The sequence below is a fragment of the Pelophylax lessonae genome (genome assembly GCF_965119305.1).
Source record: "Pelophylax lessonae genome assembly, chromosome: 3".
Lineage (NCBI taxonomy): Eukaryota > Metazoa > Chordata > Amphibia > Anura > Ranidae > Pelophylax > Pelophylax lessonae.
In genome coordinates, this window is record NC_138770.1 from 606,164,369 (window position 1) to 606,180,309 (window position 15,941).

At 45.5% G+C, this 15,941-nt stretch overlaps 1 protein-coding gene across 2 annotated transcripts in view; it reads left to right on the forward strand.

Moving 5' to 3' along the window:
* Window positions 1–15,941, forward strand: part of ENAH (ENAH actin regulator) — a 195,036-nt gene that overhangs the window by 114,747 nt on the left and 64,348 nt on the right. For both annotated transcript variants that reach the window (XM_082251233.1, XM_082251235.1), the window contains exon 4: window positions 4,860–4,944. In XM_082251233.1, the coding sequence (XP_082107359.1) occupies window positions 4,860–4,944 (85 nt within the window). The remainder of the gene's footprint in view (window positions 1–4,859; window positions 4,945–15,941) is intronic.

Sequence of the window (15,941 nt, forward strand, 5' to 3'; positions counted from 1 at the left end):
ACTCCTCTCAAGAGTCCTCAGCCTTGAGGCACATCGTGGGCTGCCTCTTGGGAGGAGTTGTGCCAATATCAAAATACCTTAATGGGCACATGTTTGGAGTAGTGGGCGTTCCTAGGCAGACAGCATTTACATACAGACTTATCCTAGATAAAAGCCCACTTGTGATGTTTTGACCCATGATTGAAAGCTGAAATCCAGTGAAGGGTCGGGCCCAGGACAGTGTTGTGAAGGAAAGGGCTACATAATTCTGGACATCCTGCAGCCAGGAAATGCAGTGAGCTCTATCTGACTTGCTTGAGGCTTTTAATGCAAAATATTAAAAACTCCACAGTATGCAGTGAAATCACAGTAAGCAATCTCAATACAGGAGAGGAGCCTGTGCAACTGTGCAAGACTGAAGAGAAGGCTGGAGGTCAGCTTTAAGTCAGAAGTTTGCAGGGTGCAGTGCTGATACAAAGCTGATCTTGATGTGTGGGAAACTGACTGGACTTTTTCGATGGTTTCTTGGAGGTTTTCTAAACCTAGTGAGGTTTGATTGGGTTTTCTCTTGTCTGAATCCCTTTTACTGGTCTATGAATTTGTAGCATTTGTCATCCTACGTTTGTGTGGCTCCTATAGTAATGGCCATTTTAGTGTTTTGAGTGGCTTGTTTAAAGTGGACCTAGCATCAGCAACTGACTGAATTTCGATCCATCTCTGGGCAGGCTGGTTGTACTGAAGCCCGATCTATTGATAGACTTCCGTAAAACCAGCTTGTCAGTTTTTTTTTTTTTAATTAGGATCACTACCGGAGTAATCGTAACCTCCCACTGTCAGAATTCAATAGCGCTCCTTGAGGGATTCCCTATCAATGCTGACTGTTGATGGGGGAGTCAAGCAATTTTCTATCCTTCAACCACAGTTGAAGAAAATCGCTTAATATATGGTTGGCCTAAAAGGGGAATTCCCCTTACTTTGGGATATTTCTTCTAACTTCTTGTGTTTGAGACAAAAGGTGAAGAGAAATTTCTGGGATGGCAAAAACAAACTGAAAGGGGTCCTAACCTTTTCTACCCCTATATAAAAAAAAAGTCTGGGCTATACATACTTATCCTAGAGCTGGATCGCTGCTACACTTTACAAAATAACTACTTTTATGCCAGAAAGTGCAGATAGTGCTGTGCCTAACAGTTGTGAACAGAAATGTATCAAAAGGAGTGTAGCGCTAATAAAGGTTATCACAATAATTCATGAACACATGTGTAGTGACATAGAGATAAAAAATAAATATAAAAAAGTCCATAAGAGACGTGAGTCCCAGAATGGATAATTGATGAAGAGCTGTAGTCCAAAGGCAGAATCCCAATAGGTGGTGAGGCAGGAGGAAAACACCCGGTACTAAAACATGGCTGCTTATCAGAATAAATGGGCCTCCAACTTAATGCCTAGGCCACAATAGGCTTGGTAGAAAGCTCAGCTCAAACTCTTGCCTCCACAAACACAGGGATATAGGCATAGATCCATGCACCCCTTATCAACCTTGGCTCCACAGTGCAGAAGATTAAACAATATATTCAAATAGGGCTCCAATCATGTGTGATGCCATACACGTGGAAGAGAAAAATTGAGGGAGACCATAGCGTAATCCAGTATTGAATACCAAAAAGCATTTATTAGGTCACACTTATATTTTTGTAGACCAAGACATGCAGACAGTAAAAACTGCAGCGTCCCGCAGGGAGGTAACAAGCCGGCGTTTAGAGGGGCGTGATCAGTGTGGTGTCCGGTACAGCCCGACTGGTTTCGTCAGATGTGACGTCTGGGGCGTGGTTACCGGACACCGCCTTCACGCCAGTTATATTCCTCTTGTGGTCAGCACATCCGCTTATCCCACCAATCATAGCCGACTGAGGGCGGAAGTGTCGCAAATGCACCTCCATGTATGAGGGCGGAAGTGACAACATAACAGGAACCTCTCATCAAGCATAAGACGTGTCAGTATACTATCCATAGTGGAGTAGTCTAAACACCATTAAATGCACAAAGAAGCGAACAGAAGACAAAACTTTTTGGGAACAGACAGGGGGAGAGAAAAGGGAGGGTGAAGACAGGATCCCTGCACTGTATATTTGTGTGAAGATTCCTGTAATGCATCTGATTTTTTTTCACTGAATGTTCTTGAGACCACATCATCATGACTCCATAAAGGATAATTGCACTTTAAAACCTTCCTCATATCCATACTAACCCACCCTCCACAGATGTATGCTTACTTAGATTCTTACCCCCGTTCTGCTGTTTACATCCAGTGCCACAAATTAATACTGTCATGGCTGTGCCTACGCATTACAGACCCTAGCCTTTATGGCTCCCATCTTCAATTGTGTCTAGCCTCAGAATGCAGCCCTGTAGAAGTCTATTGGACCTGTAATGCACAGGCTTGGCCAGGACAGTACTGGATATAAAAACTCATAGGATTGAGTTAGTATGGATCTGTGGAGGGGAAGGGTAGGTTCGTTTAGGTCAGGAAAGGGGCAAAATGCACTTTTTTTTTTTTTTTTTTTTTTTTACCACTTGTCTACCAGCTCCATTTATTAACAGCTGGTAGATAAGGATTTTAAATACAGTTTGTGGAGCAGGTGATGGGCTTTCATATTGCTGTGCATAACTTCCACAGCCCTCTGATCCCACATGGTAGACAAATGGTTTAAGTGCACCTAAGGGGGTTTTTTTTTTTTTTTTTGGTTTGTTTTTGTCTTTTAACCTGCTTTCTAAATTTGCATTCACTATTTGTGAGGATGGAGGGAGAATCCAAAATTCTGAGTTGCCCCTGGAACAGGTAGAGGTGAACATTTCCAGATTTACACTATGAGTAATAACTTTATGACCACCCACCCAATATTGAGTAGGTCCCTCTTTTGCCAACAAAACAGCCCTGAGCCATCAAAGCATTGGCACCACTAGACCTCTGATACAAAGACATTCTTAGCAGATACCTTAAAGTGTTTGATACCCTAAAAAAAAAAAAAAAAATCCTGTTTCCTTAAACCATGATATACAGCACAGTGCTTGTGCTGTGTAATTTGCCCACCCCCCTTAACACTTAAAATACCTGGCTGATCCTGCCAGTTTCTTCCCACGACCCTGTACACTGACCAGAGTGCATCATGGCTGCTGAGCCCTGACACTGTGGTCAGCGTACGGGCCTGTCATCCACAGCTATCTGCAGCTCTCTTCTGTCTCCCTCTGTCCTCCTCCCCTCTGTCCTCCTCCCCTCTTTGCCTGTCAGCTCAATAGTGCTGCTCTGCTCCCATCCTAGCTGCCAAAAAAACTATGATCTTTTACATGTATCCCCTTTGTTAGATTACAAACTGTATCCTAGTGCCTGTGCTTTATTGAGAAAAAAAAAAGCCGATTTCTACTGATTTTCACAGCTCTACTCGGCCATCACGTGACTCCCGGCTCTCCTTCTGACATCAGAGGTAGTTCTTGGCCCCGCCCCCTGGAGACGTCCGATGGGGAGAGAAGAGACGGGAGTCCCGTGATCGCTGATAGGAGCTGTGAAAACAGTTAGAAATCTGCTTTTTTTAAAAAAATAAATAAAATAAAGCACAAGCAGTAGGATAGTTTATAATCTAACAGAAGGAGGATGTCAAGATTACATAGTGGCTTAACATCCATTTTAAGTCCTGTGCATTGGGAGGTGGGGCCTCCATGGATTGGACTTGTTCCAGCACCCCCACACGTGCTTGATTAGATTGAAATCTGGAGAATTTGGAGATCAAGTCAACACCTCAAACTCCTTGTGTTCCTCAAACCATTTTTGAACCATTTTTACAGTGTGGCAGGGTGCATTATCCTGCCGAAAGAGGCTACTGCCATCAGGGAATACAGTTTCCATGATGGGATGTAGTTGGTCAGCAACAATATTTTGGTGGTATGTGTCAAAGTAACCTCCATGTGAATGGCAGGACGTAAGGTTTCCCAGCAAAACGCTACCCAAAACATCACGCTGCCTCCGTGCCATCTCTTCCCCAGATAAGCACACACCCCCAGTTATCCACCTGATGTAAAAGATTGTGTGATTCATCACATCAGGCTACTTTCTTTCATTGCTCCATGGTCCATTTCTATTGCTTACATACCCATTGTAGGAGCTTTACCCAACAAGCTGCCTAATATATCCCCCTGACTTTCAGATGCCATTGTAACTAGATAATCAATGTTGTTTACTTAACCTGTCAATGGACATAAAGTTATGGCTGATTGGTGTATGTCTTAAGAAGGGACTTATTTTGTCGAGGGGTTCATTTTGTAGAGGTTTCTTCTTTCTTTCTGTGGTGGGTACAGGACAGGAAGTGAAGGGAAATTCCCCAGTGTGACACAGATGACAAAGAAAACCTGGCAGAAGTTTCAATACTTCCCTACTCTATTCAAAAGAGGAAAAAAAATGTTGACTTTTAAAACACATTAAAGCCTACTGAGCAACAAATATACAACAGGCAAGCATTACCTGTTCTGTGTTTTTGCTGAATTGGCCTGAAGCTTGCTTTGGCTACCTCCTGATATTTTCTATTCTTTCCATCCCCAGTGTTTTTATTAGGTGAGTGACCTTGCTAGGTGGTTTTAGCTGAGGACAAGCCCCCCTCCCCTCCCCCCCAACTTATGTCCAGTCATTGTGACTGGCTGTTGTTGCCCCGTAATGGTTTAGTCTGAATCCACCTATCTGCTTTCAGCTTCATTGTATGTTATTTCCTTAACCTTTCCTTGTGCAATGGCCACCTTGCCACGTGTACTTTTTAGGATTAATATTTGTTGTGACTGTTGTGAACCATTTATGGATGTTAACCATTTTTACACTTGCTGTTATCTCTTTTTAGGTCCAACGTTGTCTCGTCAGAATTCCCACATACCGCAGCAAGTGCAAAATGGCCCCTCGCAAGAAGAGCTGGAGATGCAGAGAAGGTAGGGAGCTTATGGTATAGCTTCAAACAATTCAAACTAGAGCTGCACTAATAATTGTTACAAAAAAAAAATCATGATCTCGATTCAACCCTCTCACGATCTTAATTTCGTATTTCCACGATTCATACAGTTCAGAGCCGTTCTCGGCTCACTCACAGCTGTCAAAAAAAATAAAAGCCTCCGGCAAATGTTTATCAACGTTGCTCAGGCTGGGAGATAACTATAAACATGTTTTACATTGTATCATTTCATTCTTTTAGATCAAAGGGTTGAACTTCGGTCTGTAAGGCTCGGTTCACATTGGTGCGATGCTGGAACCCTGCAAATCCACTTTCGAACTTTCAATTCAGACAGGATACAAGACTTAGCCTTTTTCTGACACTTCTTGCTTAAAAATTAAAATCCGTATTTTTTTTGTTAGCAAACTTAGCCCCCAACCCAGTAGGCTTTGCGGCCTACTCGTGGCTGACTGGCCAAGCTGTCCGGGCTGCTGACGGCCTCACGCGGCCGGACCTGGCCAAAAATTTAGGCCGCGGCCTATTCGCGGCTGACTGACCAAGCTGTCTGAGCTGCTGGCTCAGTGGCCTCACCTGCCTGTTAGGTTTTCAGGGCGAGCTTAGTATAATGCAACCCTACTGGGTCTGTGTCCACGCACTTCGAGTGCTTTGACAGTGAGGATGATTCCTCTTTTACTGCATATGCGTATGAAAAGGTGTTGGTGGATGCACTGATTGTATCGGTGCGGGAAAATTTAAATATGTGGGATGCAGCCGCTGCTGCATCAGAGGTGTGCCGATCCCCTTGGGGCCAGCAGATCCTCTAAAGTGGCAAAAGTATTCCCTTTTTTCCCCGCCTACAATGACAATTGTCGCGAATCAGTGTAGTTGTTCTGAACGCAATATGGCAGTGCCTATGCCTTTTCAATAGACTGTATCCCTTGAAGAGTCTCTGGGTACATGGGCAGTCCCACCTGTGGTGGACTCTCAGGTCTCCAGGCTGAATAAATACACCTTAATTCCGGTGGAGGAGTCTCCAGTTTTTAAAAGATCCTTTGACAGGAGAGCCGAGACTTTGGTCCACCACATGTTTACTGTGGCCGGTTCTGTCCTTAGGCCAGTGTTCACCATAGCGTTGGTGTCTCTGACTGTCCTGAGTGGGCTAAGCTTTTGCGCCAGGTTCTGGAGGGGGAACAGCTTCCACCTCTTTGCGGAGCTGGTGGACTATTTGGGCCAGTGGTTGCAGTTCGTCTATTTTGTCTCTCTGGATGCGGCTCCCTTAGTCTCTGGGTTGTCTGTGACCGCAATGATCCTTCGGCGCATGATACGGCTAATTTACTGGTCTGCGGACCATACTTTCTAGAAGGCCTTATGTGATCTTCCCTTTGTGGGGAATCGCCTGTTTGGAGCCTCTCTGGAGCCTCTCTGGAAGAACCTCCTCCGGAAGTTCCATGAGGACCCCTGCAGACAAGCCCTCTTCTGCCTGAAGGGGCGCCATTACCCCTATTTGGGATGGGGGAGGATGTCTTTGCTTCCGGACCCGTGGACCTCCCTGATTCAAGACAAATTGCTCCACGGGTCCGGAAGTAAGCAAAGACGTCCTCCCCCACCCCAAATATGGGTAATGGTGCCCCTTCAGGCAGAAGAGGTCTTCTGTCAGCCTCTCGAGTTTTCGCAAGTGTTGGCATTATTGCGCCAGCAGGAGATTGCGGTTCTGGAGTACCTGGATGATCTTCTGCAAGCAGAGTCTCTGATTGCTCTGACGGACAACCAGAAGATTACTGTGTGGACTCTGTAGTGTGTTCAGTTGGAAAATAAATTTCCAGGTATTGGCTCTGGTTCCGTCCACTTAGTTGGACTATTTGGGTCTGTTCTGGACTCGGCCTAAACCAGGGTCTTCCTCCCATGGAATGATTTCCAAAATCTGTCCACACGAGACCTCTGGAAAGAGATTCTTGCCATGTGGGGCAAGAATTCAGTCTCTAGACAATCTGATCCCGTTGAGCCAGGGTACGTGAGGGTCCCTGGTTCGGTGGTTCGCTCTCTGGCGCTTCGACGGAGTAAATCTTCCATCCCCTGTACTGGACGGTGCTCACCATGGATGCCAGCCTTTTAGAGTGGGGTGGTGTTTTTTGGCATGGATTGTGATCAGGGGGGACTGGATTCCAGACTCCCAATCGATTATACTGGACATTTCCTCTGGAGGCGTTTTCATCAGTTGTGTCTCTGGTGGGGAACTCCAAAGTTGGTCCTGTTGGCCCCTCGTCTCAACAGGAAGGTGTTTGGGTTTGTGGCATGGTCTCAGGATTCTCTGGCTGACACCACAGGAGCACTGCACTGGTGGCTCTTTTGTGGCCGGTATCATCTGATAGAAGTCTTTCCTCTTCTAGAACTTCTGCCAAGATTCCTGCATAGGCTTGGGGCAGAAGGGATTATGGCCATCCTAGTGGCTCCAGACTGGCTTCGCCGGTCTTGGTACGCAGATATGATACAGTTGGTCGTTGATGCTCCTTGGAGACTTCCTCTTAGAAGAGAGCTGTTGGCTCAAGTGCCAATCTTCCATCTTGCTTTACAATCGCCGGCTTTAATGGCTTGGCTGTCAGAAGCCAGGTGCTGAAGGCTAGAGGGTTGTCTGAATCAGTGATTCCCATGCCGCTGCAAGCTAGTAAATCTACTTCTTAGTAGATTTACCATCGCGTTTGAGGAGTGTACTTTGGGCATGTGAATTTCTTGGGGTTGTTTTTCGGTGACTGGGAATTTTGCTTTCTCCAACGAAGTGTTGCGTAGTGTCTGGCCTCAGGTACCATCAAGGGCCAATTTGCTTTTATCGTCCTTTTGGCTATGTTTCTGTGGTTCACACCTTTGTTCAGGGGTTCGCCACTTGGCTCGCCCAGTGTGGTCTCCATTGTCCTCGTGGGATCCTAACTTGTTGCTGTCTGTTCTTCAGTAACTGCGGTTGGAACATCTTCATGAGATTCCTGTTTACATTGTCCCAGAAGGTAGCCTTCTTGGTGGCTTTTTCTTCTGCACAAAGGGTATCGGAGCTGGCAGCTTGTCTTTTCGTTCACCTTACTTGGTGGTTCACGGAGAGAAAGTGGTGCTTTGTCCCTGCCAGTCGTTCCTTCCTAAAGACTTCTCTGGTTTCCAATTACATAAAGACATTGTGTTGCCTTCCTTGTGTTAGTAGCCCAAGCACCCTAAAGAGATTGCCTTACATTCTTTGGATGTGGTTCGGGCAATCGGGGGAATACCTGGCGGCAACTGAGTTCTGTGAATCGGATTCCCTGTTTGTCTTTAGGGATGGACCCCGTAAGAGGCTGGCCGTGTCTGCTGCGATCATTTTCCAATGAATCAGGCAGACAATGGGCAGGCCTATTCCATCAAGGGCAGGGTCCTCCTTTCCCTGTTAAGGTGCATTCTACGTGGGCACTTAGTGCCTCTTGGGCCTTCCGTCATCAGGTGTCAGTGTTGCAGGTTTGCAAGACAGCCACCTGGTTGTTTGTGCATACTTTCCCAAAATTTTATAAGGTGGATGTGTGGGCATCTGTGAGTTCTTCCTTTGGCCACAAGGTTCTGCAGGCCGCTGTTGGGAGAAGATTAGTCCTCTGAGTGTATTTTTTTTTTTTTTTTTGTCAGGTGAGCTCCAGTTGTTGTTGGTTGAGCTCCTGTTTTGCCTGGTTGGCTACGTTTTAGCCTTTGGGAAGTAGGTTTATTGCTGTGTTCTTCCCACCCCTCATGTTGACACTGTTTTGGGACGTCACAAGGGTCAAGAAGATAAGGAGCTGTGTTAGTTAATGAACAAAAGAGAAAACTGGATTTTTGTCTTACCGTAAAATCCTTTTCTCTTTCGTTCACTGAAAGACACAGTTTAAGTCTTCAGACCATTGGGTATTATGCTGTCACTCTTCAGGAGTAGGACTAGGTGGAAACCTTTTTTGGTTCCCCCCCCCTTGGGCAGTCCAAGGGTATACCATCATTTCCTGCTGTAGGACTCCAGTTTTTTTCTGCCTAGTCAGGACCTGGCTCTCTGCTAGGATCTGTGGTCCTGGCATTTTTTTTACTTTTTTCTTCATTATTTTTGTTCCTGTGTGAACTGCAATTAACAGCCGGACTGGGCGACGCACTGGATTTTCTAGATCCTTACGGTCTTCCAAAGTCAGGCATGCGAGCACAACCCAACAATTAGCTCCATGCTAGGTTGGCCTCGACATAGCCCCACTGGACAGTGGCTGACCGGCGAGTGAAACACTTTGCGAAGTCGCATAGCCCTGGTCACAACAGTCATGACCAAAGTCGCAGCGTACCTCAGGCCTGCACCCCCATTCCAAGATAGTACAGTGGACTGCTGGGTCACGCCCGCCTTGTGACATGGTATGGTGAGTAGTGTCCCCCCCCCCCCCCCCTCCTTTCCTGCAGAATGAATGGGGTGGTCGTGTGCCCCCCCACCGGGCATGATAGGCCCCTCCTGTGTCCTTCTTCCTCTTTGTGCTTCCCCCCTTCTCCTTTTGCGGGGTTCCCCCCTAAGGTGGTGCCCTCATCTGTCCCCCGTCCTCGCTCCTCTGCCCCCCCCCCCCCCCCCCCCGTAGGGGGTGTCCGTACCTGGAAGGAGGGGGTCTGAACTTTTTCCAGGGGTCCAGGGTCCCATGCAGCGCCGCGTGGTGCAGCCTTGTTGCCGTAGTCGGCTCTGTATTAAAATTTTCCTCCACCTCCGTCCTGCCTCCTCTCAGCTCTCCCATCCGCCCCGCCCCCTGTAAGAACCCGATGATGCGGCTGCAACTCCATCCTGCCTCAGCCCCGCCTCCTGTCAGTAAGCTGTCCGCTCTGTAATAAAATTTGACGCACATCTCCCAGGAGCCTGTGTGCCGCAGGAAGTGACGTAGCTCGCCGCGGCGACGAAGGAGGAAGAAAATTGCTTACCCCCTAGCAACAAGGTAAGCCAATTAAGGAAAGAAAAAAAAAAGTCGGCAATGCTGATTTTAATTGAGGAATGCCAGCAATTTCTAAAAAGTTTAAAACATGGGTGGAACTCCACTTTAATGATCTTTTACATAGAGGCACCGAACAGACAGTCACCTACAAAACAGAAGAGCAGTCAGTTTTCTTTTTTTTAGAAGCCTGGTCAGCCGACCAGTACTTCAGCCATATCATGCGGCGAAGGATCACCGCCAAATATACTGGAACCCTTGGATCAACTGATCCGCCAGCTCAGAAGGGTGTTGACTCCCCTCCAGATCCTGGCGCAAAGTCTTAGCCCATTCCGTTAAGGTTTGGGATACAAGGCGATGGCAAACACCGGTCTTAAAATTGAACCAGCCACGGTGAAAAAGCACCGGACCAGAGCCTCAGCTCATTTGTCCACCGGGTCCTTAAGACGGGGAACCTTCCACCAGTAAAGGTGTGGCCTTATTTAGCCTGGAAACCTGAGAGCCCACCCGACGGTGGAACCATTCGATTCTTCAGAAGAGACTCCTCAAAGGGATATCTCCTAGCACAGTGGTCCTCAACCCTGGCCTACAGGGCCCACTAACAGGCCAGATTTGCAAGATAACTGAAATACATCCCAGGTGATATCATTTGCTGCTCAGTGATTGCAGTATTCTAGTCTGCATCTCCCCAAGGTAATACTTAAAATCTGGCCTGTTAGTGGGCCTTGAGGACCACTGTCCTAGAAAAACAATTAGGAATGCCAACCATTCGTTTCGGGGAACCCCACTGACTAGTTGACACGGCCGCACCTCCGTCCCACCTCAGCCCCGCCTCCTCTCAGTCAGCTGTCCGCTCTGTATTAAAATTTTCCTCGACCCTCGAGTATGTCTTCTGACTCTGATAAACCAGCAGCACCTATTCCCGGAAGAAGGTACATGTGGGCTTCACATGTCCACATCTAAGATGGGATCCCGCAGCAGGAGAAATATAAAGTTAGTTTGTTAAAAATAATTATGTATAAGACCGCACACAATACAATAATAAATTTAGCTAATATAAAATAGATTTCATGGATTAAAAAGAATATCTCTGGGTTTTTTAAAAAAAAAAAATTGGGCTGGAACTCCGCTTTAAGGGCCTTACGGGAGGAAAGAGTACATTACTTCCACAGACTGCTAAGGGCAAGGAACCTCGACGTGGGGTCCTTTTTTTTTTTTTTTTTTTTTTTTTTTTTATCGGCTCACAAGGGGCCCTTTCGTCCGGCTGATTCTGCAAGAAAAGGACTCGAGATCCACCCGTAACTTTGTGGGAGGTTCCAAGAGACCCTGGAATGGAAAGTCCAAAGCGGGCACTTCTTGTTCCGTAGACGAGCTTTCTCCAGCCTAAAGGGGCACCCTCACCCGCATCTGGAGTAGGGGGACGTCTTTGCTTCTTTCCGGATCCGTGGACCTTGCTCATTCAGGACAAATGGTTTCACGAACTGATTTTGTTCGGTTAGAAGATCGAGTTTCGATCCTTGCCTCCAGCAATGTCCTTTCCTTCCAACTTGCGTCTGCCTTCAGAGTGGCTTCAGGGCCTCTGCGGAGCAGTGCAGGACCTGTTGGCGCAAGGATTTATTGTGCCGGTTCCAGAGTCGGAACGTTTCCAAGGTTTTTATTCAAATCTGTATACAGTTTCCAGGAAGGAAGACAAGGTTTGCCTGATCTTGGATCTCAAGGCTCTGAACCACTCTGTGCGGGTCCAGAAATTTTGGATGGAGTCCATCCGCACAGTAGTAGCTTTCCTGCATCAAGGAGATCTGCTGGCCTCTATCAATCTCGAGGACACTTACCTCCATATTCCAATATACAGTTGTGCTCATAAGTTTACATACCCTGGCAGAATTTATGATTTCTTGACCATTTTTCAGAGAATATGAATAACACAAACTTTTCATTCACTCATGGTTAGTGTTTGGCTGAAGCCATTTATTATTAATCAACTGTGTTTACTCTCTTTAAATCATAATGACCACAGAAACTACCCAAATGACCCTGATCAAAAGTTTACATACCCAAGTTCTTAATACCATGTATTGCCCCCTTTAACATCAATGACAGCTTGAAGTCTTTTGTAGATGAGGCTCCTTATCCTCTCAGATGGTATAGCTGCCCATTCTCCCTGGCAAAAAGTCTCCAGTTCCTGAAAATGATTGGGCTGTTTTGCATGAACTGCACATTTGAGATCTCCCCCAAGTGGCTCAATGATATTGAGTTCAAGAGACTGAGATGACCACTCCAGAACCCTCACTTTATTTTGCTGTAGCCAATGACCGGTCAACTTGGCCTTGTGTTTAGGATCATTGTCATGTTGAAATGTCCAAGTACGTCCCATGCGCAGCTTCCGGGCTGATGAATTCAAATTTTCCTCCAGTATTTTTTGATAACCTACTGCATTCATCTTGCCATCAATTCTGACCAAATTGCCTGTGCCTTTGTAGCTCACACATCCCCAAAACATCAGCGATCCACCTCCGTGTTTCACAGTAGCAATGGTGTACCTTTCATCATAGGCCTTGTTGACGACTCTCCAAATGTAGCATTTATGGTTGTGGCCAAAAAGCTAAATTTTGGTCTCATCACTCCAAATAACTTTGTGCCAGAAGGTTTGAGGCTTGTCTCTGTGCTGTTTGGCGTATTGTAAGCGGGCTACTTTGTGGCATTTGCGTAGTAATGACTTTCTTTTGGCGACTCAACCATGCAGCCCATCTTTCTTCAAGTGCCTCCTTATTGTGCATCTTGAAACAGCCACACCACTTGTTTTAGAGAGTCCTGTTTTTCACCTAAAGTTATTTGTGGGTTTTTCTTTGCATCCTGAACAATTTTCCTTGCAGTTGTAGCTGAAATTTTAGTTGGTCTACCTGACCTTGGTTTGGTTTCAACAGAACCATTCATTTTCCACTGATTAGAGTTTGAACACTACTGATTGGCATTCTCAGTTCCTTGGATATCTTTTTATATCTCTTTCCTGTTTTATACATTTCAACTACCTTTTCCCACAGATCCTTTGACAATTCTTTTGCTTTCCCCATGACTCAGAATCCAGAAACATCAGTGCAGCACTGTTTGAAAGATGCAAGGGTCTGTCAGGAGTCCAGAAACTCATTGACCTTTTATACACACACACACTAATTACAAGCAAACAGATCACAGGTGAGGATGGTTACCTTTAATAGCCATTCAAACCCCTTTGTGTGCATGTTATCAGGCCAAAATCACCAGGGTATGTAAACTTTTGATCATTGGGTAGTTTCTGTTGTCATTATGATTTAAAAAGAGTAAACACAGTTGATTGATAATAAATGGCTTCAGCCAAACAAACATGAGTGAAAGAAACATTTTTGTGTTATCATATTCTCAGAAAAATGGCCAAGAAATCATAAATTCTGCCAGGGTTTGTAAACTTATGAGCACAACTGTATGTCAGGCATCAGCGTTTTCTTCGTTTTGCTGTGGACGAGGAGCCGATTTGGACGTTACAGTGCGAACTCTGCATGAGTTCGGGCGGGCACTGAATTTTCAGAAATCAGCACCGTCTCCGTCCACAAAGCTGGTCTACCTGGGTTTGACACTGGATTCAGGGTCAGCCTGGGTGTTTGTTCCTCAGGCGAAACTTCTGAAGCTACAGGATGCTGTTCGGCTCCTGTTATTCAACCATTGATCGTCACTCAGGACTTGAATGCAAGTACTTGGTCTGATGGTCTCCACCAATACCCAATGGTCTGAAGACTTGAAGCTGTGTCTGTCAGTGAACCTTAGAGAAAAGGATTTTACAGTAAGACAAAATTCCAGTTTGTTCTCTAATGTTCATTGACGGACGCAGCACCCGCCCCTCTAATGAGTTTGGTTATATGTTGTTCTGACACTGCTTGTTACAAAACTGAAGAGCTATAGCAGGAAGTGGGAGTATACCTCCTGGGACTGCCCTATAGGCGTAGTCAAACTTTTTTCTGCCTAGTGTCCCACTCCTGTAGGGGGCAGCATAACCGAAGGGTCAAGAAGATATGGAGCTGTGTCCGTCAATGAACATCAGAGAAAAGGATTTTACTGTAAGACAAAAATCCAATTTTTTTTGTATAATGTGAAAGCTGTTATGTCGAGAATCGTGATCTTTATTCTAAGCAAAAAAATCACCCAGCTTACTCTGGGGGCACCCGAGCCAAGCTACAGCTCCCTGTTTCCATTCAGACAGAGCTGTGGTCTGGCCCCGCCCCCTCTATCTCCTCTTGGCTAACTGACTTTGACAGCAACAGGAATCCTGGGCAGCCGAGACACTCCTACAACATTGCTAGATCTAGAGGGACCCCAGGTAAGTATGAAGTGGCTGCTGCACCTAGAAGGCTTTTTATCTTAATGCAAAGAATGCATTAGGATAAAAAAAAAGCACCTTCCTTTACAGTCACTTTAAGTGCCAATTGACACTGGTAGCTCACACAGTCGTGCCCTTTGTAACTGTGCAAATCGTGTGCGGTGCTATTTTTGGCTCATGTATTCATTAATCCGCACTTGAAGTAGTGCTTGCTCTACTTTTTTTACAAATTTGCTGCAACCAAACCGCATGGTACTGTGGTGCCATGTGATCCGGTGCAGACAAACTCCCTGCGTGTGCGACCTGCGTTTGGAATGTCGATAGGACTTCATTGCCACCTGCAGCAGATCGCACACCCAGTGCATTCGAAATGGAGCAAGAAGTGTTAACGGAATGCGGGTTTCCTTTACCGCCTTGCAGTTCGAGTAAGTCCCTTTATTTGGACCAGAACTCAAAAGGATGAATCTACTATTATATGGAGGAATGTATGATGCTCCTCCATAGCTGTATGTTTGTAGTGTGGGATCATCTTAGGCACTGCTGCCTCTGGCTGCTAGTTTTCGTTTACATATATTTTATTTACTTTATCAAGGATTTAAAAAAAAAAGGGGGGGGTAAACGCAGATACAATGAAAAGACCTTTAAAGGGGAATTCATAACAACAAGCGCTAACAACACTTCTCTGAGGGTAGTTCACGTTAGTTTCAGCAAGATTACTGACGTGTGTCAAATTCGGATAGTTCTAACTACTGCCACTTTAGGAACCTGTTGCTATGGCAGCAACAGAATCCTAAAGGGTAACTCCACTTTCGTGGGGGGAAAAAACGGCAAATAAAAAAAAAAAAATATAGCATATACAGTTTGGACACAAATCACATTGTAATTGAATGTTATTAAAAATGACCTTCTTTTCAATTTGCAGTGGTAATTTCCTGAAAATGCAATATGGCTAACAAAAAAATATAAATATAAATACAAAAATAGTGTAGCGCTAATCAATTTAAAAATATATATATATATATATATATATATATATATATATATAACATCATTGTGAATAACCACCAATAATGGATAAAAAGTCCAAGATATGAAGCATAAAAGATGTGCATAGGCAAGTCCCAAAAAGCAAGTGAATCAAGGGTTTCCAAGACACAGATGTTATCCAGGTATTATATAGTGTATGTTCTTCTTGTGACACCGCGAGAAGGTGCAAGTAGGGGACACCACAAAGTGAGGGTAATGGGAGGCAGCTTACCAAAACACTGTGGTCACTCAAATTAAGGAGATGACCTCACCAAACATCTAGTTAAATCAGATGGACTCCAGCCGCACCAAGAGGACAGGCAATAATCAGGAAGGTCCAGTCTCCACATCAGATAGTAGTATTCAATAGATGCGGACATGTGTAAAAAAATGCATATAATAGAAGACCATAGCGTGATTCTGAAATCACTAAAATAAGGATTTATTAAAAAACTACTCGCAATACAAGCGAATCAAACAGGCACATGAAAGGAATTGGCTGAAAAGTCCGGTCGCGGCGTCCCGCGTGTTCCCAACAGCAAATAAAGATAAGGCCGGCACGGATGGGGGCGTGTGTATGTAGCGTCTGGTGCCGCAGATACGTTTCGTCATCAAAGGACGTAGTCTGGGCGTGGCTACCAGATGCAGTACACACGCCTCATATCCCCCAACAAATGGAAGAGTGGCAGATGTTCCAGCCAA